Below are 12,636 nucleotides of genomic sequence, written 5' to 3'. Positions count from 1 at the left end.
AATTCATGCCATCTGTATCAGCCACTCTTGACCAACATTCTTTCAACTTGTTTAAGGTTACACTCATTTTATGCAGGAGGAGGTCTGGTTGCCTGGCCATCACCCAAAAAATCCTGTTCTCCGGTCATTTAGTGAAGCTCTGATGAGTTGCCAGATAGCTTCAGGCCAGGACTCACAGTTCTGTGTCCCTCCAGACAATGATGCCAACTGTGGAATTTGAAGGCACTGTGCACTTGTTAAGCCCCAGTAAGAGTTCTGATATTTGAGGAGCAAATGTAGCTGGATCTGTGGACAGTCCTTGTCCACTCTCCATTTGGGCTTTCTAAGGGACAGCAAAAATAGGGAGCAGGGCACTGTGTCTGGGCTGCCAGGGTCCTAACCTCAGGAGAGCTCCTCCTTCCTGCAGCAGATTACACCAGGGTGACCAGTATCCAGGGGACCTGGAATTCTCCCTTCCAACCAGGCTACAGCAGAGAAGGAGGACTCCACATTTTCCCTTCAGAAAGTTAAGAATGAATGACTTGATCCCTTTATGTATCAGTTCTCATTTTCATATAGCTGATTTACAAACATCTTCAAACCTTTAAGTGCATTTCTCAGTCCAAGACAGTATTTTTTTTTTTTTTTTTTTAATGAAATCAACATCATCATGCTTCTTCTCTAAACACAATGGGCTGCTGCACCCAACAAGGGATCAGTCAAAGACAATTAGAAGAATCAGTGTCAGGGACAAATGAGATTCTACACATGAAGGTGAGATGGCTGGCTTGGTGGTTCTTGGCTCCAGAATTTCCTTGTGGCTCCAGGGCCACAAGGAAAACACCAAATGTGCAAAAGGGAAAGTAAAATGAAGTGGACCACTGAGGGAATCATGGGCTATGAATTGTGTATAAAATATGACTATCTCTAAGAAGGTTCTAGGTATGTAGCTGGTTGGAGGAATGACTGGACACAGTAAGGACCACACAACTTGTTCTTCAGCCTTGACCCAGGATCTCAGAAGACCAGTCTGGCATTGGTTTTCTTGTCTACAATCTGAATACAAATCATGTTTCAGCTCCTATCTTCAAAAGATTCGTTATAGCAGGCTTTAAGATTTTTTAGAGAAAGAGGTCACAAAATTATGTTACTCTTTTATGGTCATGTATAATGCTCACATTGCAAAATACAGAGGCAATGGACCAAATCCTGCCATGGACAGTAACTGCTGTGGAGGCCAGATCAAAGCTGGACCCCAGCCTGACTTCACATGGTACTCAGGCCCAGTAAGTTCCCAAGATGTTACTGACCTAGGAAACAGCCTCAAGAAATTATCTTTGCAGCCTTTCACAGGGATGGAAATGATTTAGGATGCCTATTCGAGAAGCAAACCAGGTTTCTATGTGAACTTTTGCTGTGGAAATTTCCATCTGGAGCCCACAGAGTTCTCCAATTTTCCCCTGCAGGCAGATGCCTTTAAAAGACAGATCAATAATATGGTTTCCTTTTCGGTAATTGAATAGTGCTGTCTGCTTTGTTTCTCCAGCCTTCCTGTTTTCCATGCCTGCAGGCCTCTGCCTGGACAATTCAGCACAGGAGGGTACATCTGAAAACACCCCTATTCAGTGGCTTCCTGCTACTGAGTTGAAAACTCAGGCAATACATCTGTTGTTACATAAACAAGAGAAATATTCTCTGGTCCCTTTAGAAAGTTGCTAGTTTACAGAGCACAGCGCTAAACATGACATTTGAGAAACTCCAGTGAGCTGCAGATGTCAAAGGCATGTTTAAAGTCCCTGTCTGTGCCCTGGTGTTCTGGTGCAGCCAGCCTTGTCCTCAGATGGGTGCATGTGGAGAAGTGGAAACGAGAACCACATGTACCACAGCAGACAACATTCGTGCATACAAGTTCCAACGCTTTCTCTCTGATTCTGGCAGAGGGCCAGGGAGCTTTAAGATGTCAGTCACTGTTTTCAGGACTGATGGTTAATGAGGTCAAATGAAAGGAAAAAGAGGTTTCCAACTTCCACTGCAGGTTTTACGGATGAAGCAACCTAAGAGTTTCTTGAAGCTGAGCTGATTTTCAGCCCTGTGAGTGACAGTATGGTCCAAAGCAATGAATCTCAGTCTCTCTTTCCCCAGGAAGCTGACAAACATAAAGATTTCCACAGAGAATGATTCACAAGGTGACCCCAATGCAGGAACTTTAAGACTTATAAAGAGCTGGATTTTATTTAAGAGTAAACTGCCCTGGGGACAATTGACAACTTTCAGGAGCCTCAGTCCCTTTCTCTATAAACTGGGCTGCGGGGAATGATGTTTGAGCTGCCCCTGGCAGCAGTGGGTGGGGCCTTGAAGGGGGTTGTGGTGGGGCCATGGGGGGGTGCAGAGTACCAGCCCAGACCCACTGCTTTGAAGGCCTGTGTAGCCCTGCTCCGGTTTCTGTGCACATCTGTGTTACAGTCTCAGAGATCTGTCCCCAAGCCTAACTGTTTTTAGTTCCTTAAACATATTTTACTCTCTGCCCTGGAGCCTTCTTCTTCTATTCCATTTCCCAGCCAGTGAACTCCTCGTTCTACTTGTCTCTACTCTTTCATGGTTACTTATCTATATGCTTTCCGTAAAAGCCTTGTCTCCCATAGATCCCAGTCTGAACTCGTAGCATGGGACTTTGCATAAAATATACTTGGGAGTTTACAGTCTATAACTCCCTCACTGGTCTGGGACATTCTTTATTTTGTGGATGGGTGGGTTCTGGGGATTGAACTCAGGGGTATTCACCACTAAGCTATATCCCCAGCCCTTTTTTGTATTTTATTTAGAGACAGGGTCTCACTGAGTTGCTTAGCACCTCATTTTTGATGAAGGTGGTTTTGAACTCAGGATCCTCCTGCCTCAGCCTCCCAAGCTGCTGGGATTACGGGCATGCACCACTGCATCCAGCATGGTCTGGGACATTCTTAAAGGAAGGGACTGCTTCCTCCTATTTTATTGTTTGCATATCCTCCTTCCCAAATAAGGAGGGGCTCTAGTGACCCTGTCCCAGATTTTCTTACTTTGTATTTCTTTCTTTCTTTTTTTTTTTTTTTATTGTAAACAAATGGGATACATGTTGTTTCTCTGTTTGTACATGGCGTAGAGGCATTCCATTTGTGTAATCATAAATTTACATAGAGTAATGTTGTTTGATTCATTCTGTTATTTTTTCCCTTCCCCCCACCCCTCCCACCCCTCTTTTCCCTCTATACAGTGCTTCCTTCCTCCATACTTGCCCCCCTCCCTAACCCTAACTCTAACCCTAACACTAACCCTTCCCTCCCCCCCATTATGTGTCATCCTCCACTTATTAGCGATATCATTCGTCCTTTGGCTTTTTGAGATTGGCTTATCTCACTTAGCATGATATTCTCCAATTTCATCCATTTGCCTGCAAATGTCATAATTTTATCATTCTTTATGGCTGAGTAATATTCCATTGTATATATATACCACAGTTTCTTTATCCACTCATCAATTGAAGGGCATCTAGGTTGGTTCCACAGTCTGGCTATTGTGAATTGAGCAGCTAGGAACATTGATGTGGCTGTATCTCTGTAGTATGCTGATTTTAAGTCCTTTGGGTATAGGCCAAGGAGTGGGATAGCTGGGTCAAATGGAGGGTCCATTCCAAGTTTTCTAAGGAATCTCCACACTGCTTTCCAGAGTGGCTGCACTAATTTGCAGCCCCACCAGCAATGTATGAGTGTACCTTTCTCCCCACATCCTCGCCAACACCTGTTGTTGCTCGTATTCTTGATAATCACCATTCTAATTGGGGTGAGATGGAATCTTAGGGTGGTTTTGATTTGCATTTCTCTTATTACTAGAGATGTTGAACGTTTTTCCATATGTTTGTTGATTGCTTGTAGATCTTCTTCTGTGAAGTGTCTATTCATTTCCTTAGCCCATTTGTCGACTGGATTATTTGACTTCTTGGAGTAGAGTTCTTTGAGTTCTTTATAGATTCTGGAGATTAGTGCTCTATCTGAAGTATGATTGGCAAAGATATTCTCCCACTCTGTAGGCTCTTTCTCCGCATTGCTGATAGTTTCCTTTGCTGAGAGAAAGCTTTTTAGTTTGAATCTATCCCAGTGGTTGATTCTAGCTTTTATTTCTTGTGCTATGGGAGTCCTGTTGAGGAAGTCTGGTCCTAAGCCGACATGTTGAAGATCTGGACCTACTTTTTCTTCTATAATCTGCAGGGTCTCTGGTCTGATTCCGAGGTCCTTAATCCATTTTGAGTTTAGTTTCGTGCATGGTGAGAGATATGGGTTTAGTTTCATTCTGTTGCATATGGATTTCCAATTCTCCCAGCACCATTTGTTGAAGAGGCTATCTTTTCTCCATTGCATATTTTTGGCACCTTTGTCTAGTATGAGAAAATTGTATTTATTTGGGTTTGTGTCCGTGTCCTCTATTCTGTACCATTGATCTACCTTTCTATTTTGGTACCAATACCATGCCGTTTTTGTTACTATTGCTTTGTAGTAGAGTTGAAGATCTGGTATTGCAATACCCCCTATTTCACTCTTCCTGCTAAGGATTGCTTTAGCTATTCTGGGTTTCTTATTCTTCCAGATGAATTTCATAATTGCTTGCTCTATTTCTGTAAGGTACGTCATTGGGATTTTAATTGGAATTGCATTGAATTTGTATAGCACTTTAGGTAGTATGGCCATTTTGACACTATTAATTCTTCCTATCCAAGAACATGGAAGATCTTTCCATCTTCTAAGGTGTTCTTTAATTTCTTTCTTTAGTGTTGTATAGTTCTCATTGTAGAGGTCTTTCACCTCTTTTGTGAGATTGATTCCCAAGTATTTTATTTTTTTCGAGGCTATTGTGAATGGGGTAGTTTTCCTAATTTCTCTTTCTGAAGATTCATCACTTTTGTATAAAAATGCGTTGGATTTATGGGCATTGATCTTGTAACCTGCGACTTTACTGAATTCACTTATGAGTTCTAAGAGTTTTCTGGTGGAATTTCCAGGTTCCTCTAAATATATAATCATGTCATCAGCGAACAGGGATAGTTTGAGTTCTTCTTTTCTAATTCGTATCCCTTTAATTTCTTTGGTTTGTCTAATTGCTCTGGCTAGAGTCTCAAGAACGATGTTGAATAGAAGTGGTGAAAGAGGGCATCCCTGCTTTCTTGTGCCACCTCTTCTAAGTCATTAGCTACCTTGGAAGCATCCTGCTCTCATAGTCTACCACTCTCCTGGCCTTGCTGACTGATCTAAGGGTGGGCACTGGATTCAAGACATACCCCACAGTCTTCCCTTAAGGTCTTTCAAGCTGAGGAAAAAAAAAAAAAAAAAAAAAAAAAAGGCACAGGGACAGAGGTATCACTCAGGAGTGCTGGAAGCCATGATTTCCATCTTGGGGGTAGATAGTGTTGTGAAGGATGAGGAGGAGCATGTGCAGAGAGAGGCAGGGAGGAGTCCTGTGCATTGGAGCCCTCCTGGCAGTTCTTCCCAGGGTTCGGTTGCAGGTCTGTCTGCTGCTCATCTGGCTATGCCACCCTCTTTGGAAACCACAAGTCAATAAATAGATACCCCTTCATACCTGATTTGGTCCCTAACTCTGGCCCCTCCCCCAGGTCTGGCTAGCTCAGCAACTGGTCCATACAGGGTACTCAATATTATTTGTTGACAAAAGAGATGTATCATCTCATTACAAACTGGTACCTTGGTACCACACGTTACCAATCCTGTTATTTTTTGCAGCAGAGTCAGAAAAATTAGAAGAAGAGAAAATGACTTAACTTATAGAACAACTTACTCAGAACAAAAGTAAATTTTTTAGGTTTAGCCAGTTATGTTACTGAGAGATTACCAGGATTTCCTCATTATAAAACTAATTAGTATAATGAAAACTTAATATAACAAAACTTAAGAGATTTTTTTAAAGCAGTGACAAGAAAAAATTCATAGCTACAAACAGATCAATAAAAGTGAAAACAATTAAATTCTTAATTCTTAAAGATGGGGGAAAATGTCAATAAAGCAAAATAAAATAAGGCACAAGGAGAGAAATGATTAAGATTTAAATAATAAATTAATGAAATGGAGAAGAGGAAGACAATTGATCTATGGAATTAAAATCCTTATTTTTGGAAAAATTAACAGACAAACCAAGGAAAGAGGAGGAAAAAAAAAAAAAATAAAACCAAGAAATAACATTGGGGAAATAGTTACTAAAAAGTGGAAATTTTTTAAATTCACGAGATTACTCAGCAAATTTTATGCAAATAAATCTGAAAGTATAAGTGAAATGGATAATTACCTAGAAAAATACAATTTTTCAAAATGACTTCATTAGAGATAGAAAGCTTCAACAGATCACTTTTTTGTGTAAAAGTGAAAGAAGTTTTAAAGGAATTGTCCCACAACCACAGAACCATGCTTAAAGGATTTTGCAGGAGGTCTAACCTTTCAAACACCACGTGGTTTCAAAGTTGCATGAATTCTTTAAATGCTTGAAAAATAAAGGTAACTTCCAAATTATTTTTTGGAAGTAAATGTAACACTATTTATTAAATGGATACCACATACAAATATTAGTGCAAAAATCCTAGAATAAATATTAGTGAACAGAAAAAATATCTGCTATGGTTTTAATGTGTCCCCTAAAAAGCATGTACTGGAAACTTAACTTCCAATGCAATGGTGTTGGGAAGTGGGATCTAATGAGAGGTATTGGGTCATGAGGGTTGTCCCCTTGTGAATGGATTAATGCTGTTGCCTTAGAAGTGTATTCATTATTATAGGAGAGGGTCCATTATAAAAGACTGAGTTCTACCATCGCATGCCCTGTAATCCCAGTTATACAGGAGGCTAAGGCAGGAGAATCTTGCAATTTAGGCCAGTCTAGGCAATTTAGGGAGACACTGTCTCAAAACAAACAAACAAAAAAATACATAAATAGGGCTAGGAATGTTACTCAGTAATAGAATGCCTTTGGGTTCAATCTCCAATATTACCAAAAGAAAAAAAAGACTGAGTTCAACTCTCTTTTCTCTCACTCCCTTTCCTTCTGCCTTCTGCCATGAAATGACACAGAAAGAAGACACTCAACAGATGCCAGCCCCTTGATCTTGGACTTCCCACCCTCCAAAACTATAAGAAATACATTTCTATTCTTTACGAATTAGTGTCTGTATTCTGTCACAGCAGCACAAAAAGAACTCAGACAATATTGTGTTAGGAAAATAATTAAACCTAAGGGAGATTTATTCCAGGAATGCAAAGTTGACTCAATATCACAGTAAAACACACCATTTCAGTGAGTTATGAAGAATAATCTCATAATCTCCATTGATGCTGAAAAAGCCTTTGATAAAATTCAAAATTTATTTCTAACTTAAAGAACACCCATGAAACTAGAAATTGATGTATACTTCCTTAACATGATAAAATATATAAACTTTAGTCCATATATTAAGTAAAGAATCACTATTAGTATTTCCACTAAGATCAGGAATGAGACAAAAATGCCTATTATTTCCACTCCTATTCATTATTGCTCTGGAGTCACAAGTCAATGCAAATAGACAAGAGAAATCAATTTGAGGCAGAGAATTTGAAAACAAAGTAAAACTATGCCTATCTGCAGATAATGCAAGAGTATACCTCAATCTGAATCAATCCTCAAATTAACTTAAGCAATAAAAGAAGGTGGAGAAACCAATGGTCTTCATAATCACAAAACAAATCAAAAGATAATAGAATAAATTGCTACTTATGATAATAATAATGAAACGCTTTAGAAATAAATTTTAATAAAAAATGTGCAGAACCTATAGAAACACTTTCAAATGTACCCAAAAGATATAAAAGTTGACACGGACAAATGGAAAGATAGCCCTTCTTTTTGGGTTGATGACTCAACATCATAAGAATGTTGGTTCTCTTAAAATTCATTTATATATATAATCTAATCAAAATGCCAGCAAACTCTTTATGCAGCTAAATACAGTGATATAAAAATCATGTAGAAAAATAAACATGCAAATATCTAGAAACCTTGATATTTTAGGAAAAAAAAAAAAGAGTCACAAGGGCTATCCAGTTCTATTTCACATTAAATCATTATATAAAATCTCTACAGCTGAAAATGTGAGATACTGGCACATGAATAAATAGAGATTAGTTGACTAGAGTACAAATCAGGGAATAGAGTCAAGTATATGTGAAAATTTAGTATATGATGAATGTGCTATCTTAAATCCCTGGTACATAGGTGGGCTCTTTAATAAATGAAACGATGCTGGACAATGAGGTTGTCATCTGGAAAAATGATAACATTAGACAGATACATTACATTACCACAGAAACAAATTCCAAAGTAAAAATAAAAGGAGAATAGGAGAAAAGTATAAGAATTCCTCTATTAACTGAACATACAGAGAGAGTCCAATAAAAACAAAGGTTTGATAAATTACACCCTGTAAAATATTTGCAGGGTCAAACATAATTGATAAATCATTTAAAAAATGTATGTGTCTAAGAGGAAATTTTTACCTCAAGTGTTATCTTAGGTCTACTGCAAAAATATTGATATCTTACCTAAATAAACCACTTACATAGTTTAACTTGACAGGGGAGAGGAAGGAAGAGACTCATTTTGGGTTAGTATTGGCTTCTACTTTACCTTCTTCAGTTTCTTGTGGGCCCCCCTGTGGTTCCCCTGCACCAGGTCTGCCCCACCCAGGAGCCGGTATGTCTCTGCCACCTCAGGGCTGAAATCGCCAAATACTTCCACTTTGGCTTCCAGGGAATCTCTCAGGATCAAGGTTGCTCTCTGAGAAAGGGACAAAAAGCTGTCTGGTTAAAAAGTTCAAAGACTGATTAAGATCAGTGGTTTCTTAAGATAATTATTTAACTGTTATGGTTTGGATCTGAATTGTCCCTCAAAACTCATGTGTTGAAGACTTGGCCCCCAGTGCGGCAATGTCCAGATGTCAGGTTTTGGAGAAGTGATTGGATCATGTAGGCTTTAACCTTTTCCGGGCATTAATCCACTTAATGGATTAATAATTTGAATGGACCACTGGAAGGAGGTGGAAACTTTAAGCAGGTGGAGCATGGTTGAAGGAAGTAGGTCTCTAGGGGCATGCCCTTGGGGACAATATCTTGTCCCTGACCCTTTGCTTGTTGTCTCTCTCTGCTTCCTTTGCTGCCATGAGTCGACAGCTTTTCTCCACCATGATGTTCTGCCTCACCTGGAGCCAGCAAACCACAGACTGACACCTCTGAAATCATGAGCCAAAATAAACTTTTCCTCCTTTAAGTTGTTTACATCAGGAATTTTGTTCACAGTGATGACAAGCTGACTAATATATAACTGATGTAGATTTTCTTTTTTTAGAGGAATGGGCTTGGAGGTCTCATGGACTGGGGTTACTGTTCTCTGTTTAAATAGGAGACAGAAAATAACTTTTTGGAGGGAGAAGGTTAAAGTGTGAAAAGAGCATGCACTAAGGCCACCTTGGGAAGGGAACTCACTTCAGCTATTACTGAAGTCCACTTCCACTGGGTAGTAAGAATAAAAGCTAACCTGTATTAATGGCGTCCTTATGTTTCAGGAATTGCACTGTACAGTTTGTATGTATGATCTCATTTAATTCTGTCTTAATTAAACAGCTACAATTTTAATCCTCATTTGTCAGAGGGGAAAACTTGAAGCATAGGGCAGCAGAAATTTGCTCAAGCATCAGCTCACCAATGATGGAGCTAGGCTCTGTATCTGGCTGGTAATTTTAATACCTTTCAGATCCATGCTCTTCTTCCTCTATGATGTTCTTTATTACAAGAGAAAACTAAAGAGAACATCCAGATCATGCTCTGGATTTTCTATTCTCAGGAAAAAATAGTTCAGGAAACCAAAAGTAAACATTTCAACATGATGTGACATTTTGTTTGGTTTATTCAACTTATTTATGTCAACTTGGAATAAAAAATGTTAGTTCGTCAGAAAACAATATTTCCTGACAATTTCTCCAGACACCAGGACTAAGACCCTGTTTAGGCATGCTGGTCTCCCACACTTCCTCCTGAAATTCTTCTATGAAATTCCACATGAAAGCACACTTAGAGTTGCAAAGCAAAAATGCTGTATCCAACAGCCAAATAAAGCAGGGACTTGTGAAAGGGCTTCCCATAACACAGCCCCATAGGTGTCCTGATGGTGTCCCACAGATGGAAGGGATGAAGGGTTTCCATCCTTTGGTTGGCAATAATGTGAGTTAGGGGCTGGGCCGGAATGGTGGTGGTAGGGACACCACATTAAAGGTGCTGATGAGGCAGAAATCAATTTCTTAGGAAGAAAGAAAAACTGCTTTAGGAGCAGCGTGATTGACTTGCCACATGTGGTCCAAAGAAGAACATGAAGGACTAAGATTTCAATCCAGAACCTACCTGAGGGTAAGGACCATTGCATCCCCTTCTAACATCTGTGAGCAAGGGCACAGACTGATGGGAGTGTTCTGTTTTGTGGCTTTGTGATGGGAATTGAACTGTCAGTCTTTAGGGAACTATGGATGGAAAGAAAAGCTGAGATCCCTTTTCCTAAATGAAGCTTTTGATGCTGTTTACAGCCTGACTGGGGAGACTAGAGATGGATGGCAAGTCAAGATGACAACGGAAAGGATGACGTTGGGTTTAGAAGAAATAGGAAAAGCTTAACAGACAGGAGTGAAGAACAATTAGGACTTAGGTGAGAAGAGCTCCAGAAAATGGGAGAGCTCCAGGAGAAGCACAGAACCTATTTAAGGCAAGTGAATAGGTTCATTTGACTGCAACAAACTATGAAGCAGAGAAGAGAGAGAGATGGGTCTGGTAGATGAGCTGCTTTGTGCCAGGCTCAGGAAATTGGATTTTCTTACATGAAATAAGAAGTCAGAGAAAGTTCTTGAGAAGGAGAGTGGCACCACTAGAGGCAGCTCCTCCTCCCTCCCCCTACATCTTAACCTGCAGTAGAGTGACCTTCACTTACATTTTATTGTAAAAGGTATTTCCCTCCCAAAGATCACTTTCCTGTTGATGCAAGCTTCTGACTCACATGTAGGCTGTAAGCACATCTGGGAACGTCTTGCTTGTCTCTCTGATTGTCCTTGGGCCCAGCCCTTGTTGACTAACTCCTGCTAGACCCCACAGGGAGAAGTCTGTGAGAACAGTATGAGGCTGCCACGTTCAGCTGGGCAGGCTACACCATGCACAAGGGCACCTGACAGAGGAGAGAGGGCTGGAGCCAGCCCATGCTGCACCCTCTGTGCACTGTGCTCTGGCATGGGCTGTGTCCACCTGAGCAAGGGATAGCTTTTCTGTTCTTATAAGCTGCACTGGAAGGAATATCAGTGACCCTAGAATGAAAACAGTGTTTGCTAAAATCTTCAATGGCAGCCTGGGAGAGCAAGGAGCATCTTTTAATCAACACTACTGATTTGGGTAAACTGGGCAACCAATGGCAGAGAGGCACAGCATCAGTGACACCTGGCATCAGTGCCTTAGCAGCAGACACCATGGCAGGAAAGCAGATGGGAATAGGAATGGGACACATGGCTGTGGCCATCAGAGAAGTCAGCTGGCCTGCAGTCAAGTAGTCACCCACCCATCTGCTCATCACTTCCTACAATAAATAAGAAGGTCCCTGTTCTCATGGAACTCAGTATAGTCACACAAGAGACATCAAATGTCTACACAAATTTATACATATGAATACTTTTCAATAGCATACAGAATTCTGTAGACTCATGGGGAGAGTCAAATACAGACTGGGGAGAAGAAGCAGGGAACCTGGTAAGAACTGAAGGATGCACTGGTGTTAAACTGAAATGGATGGAGAAGGGCATCTGGGAGGAGAAGAAAGCAGACACAGCCCAAACATAGGAATTAGAAAAGGCCAGTGTCACAGGAAGACAGATTGGGGAGCAGGGGCAAATTGAGATCAGAAATGTCAGCAGAGTCCATGTCATAGAAGGTATTATGGGGCATAGAGGGCTTCTGGTTGATCCCAAAGGCACTGAGGGGCCAATGGAATATTTTACAAATGAGTGTTCACTAATCTGATTTGCTCTTTGAAAGGTCACTGGGGCTTCCTTGTTCTGAAGGGATTAGAAAGGGGCAAGCATAGAAGTAGCTAGAAGATAGGAGCTTGCTGGCATAGCCCAGGCAAGAGATGATGCCTGATGGGAGGAAAGGGGAAAACAATGGATGGACTCAAGATCTATTTTGGAGAGAAAAATGGCTGAGGAGTTGGGTGGGGTGAGGCATGAGGGGCAGACTTACCCAGACTCTTCTTACCTGAGCACTCCTCATAGAATGTCTAGAGATAGACCTGAGGGTGGGACTCTGAGGCCTCTGGAAGGCCCCTCTCTCCTTGTTTGAGTGATCTAGAAAATCAGTGAAACTCCACTTGTTATGGTGACTGTGGCCTTACTTTGGCCTAAGAAACATGATGCATCTAGATTCAAAGCCTGTGTTCCTTAATCGATAGAGGATTAAGGATGAGGGAAGAGCTGAAGGGGAGGAGGTCTACAGATGGCAAGGAAAACAAAGTTTTCACCTCCAAGATCTGCTATGATAGGTTGGGAAAAAAAATGAGCTATGCACCGTGGCT

The 12,636-nt window shown here is 40.7% G+C and overlaps 1 protein-coding gene across 1 annotated transcript in view; it reads right to left on the bottom strand.

Moving 5' to 3' along the window:
- Nucleotides 1–12,636, bottom strand: part of TTC23 (tetratricopeptide repeat domain 23) — a 100,034-nt gene that overhangs the window by 8,534 nt on the left and 78,864 nt on the right. The window contains exon 9 of the mRNA XM_079129076.1: nucleotides 8,671–8,820. Coding sequence (XP_078985202.1) covers nucleotides 8,671–8,820 — 150 coding nt within the window. The remainder of the gene's footprint in view (nucleotides 1–8,670; nucleotides 8,821–12,636) is intronic.

The sequence above is a fragment of the Sciurus vulgaris genome (assembly GCF_902686455.1).
Source record: "Sciurus vulgaris genome assembly, chromosome: 2".
Lineage (NCBI taxonomy): Eukaryota > Metazoa > Chordata > Mammalia > Rodentia > Sciuridae > Sciurus > Sciurus vulgaris.
Note: the sequence above shows the minus strand (reverse complement) of the source record. Positions and strands in the feature narration are given on the sequence as shown.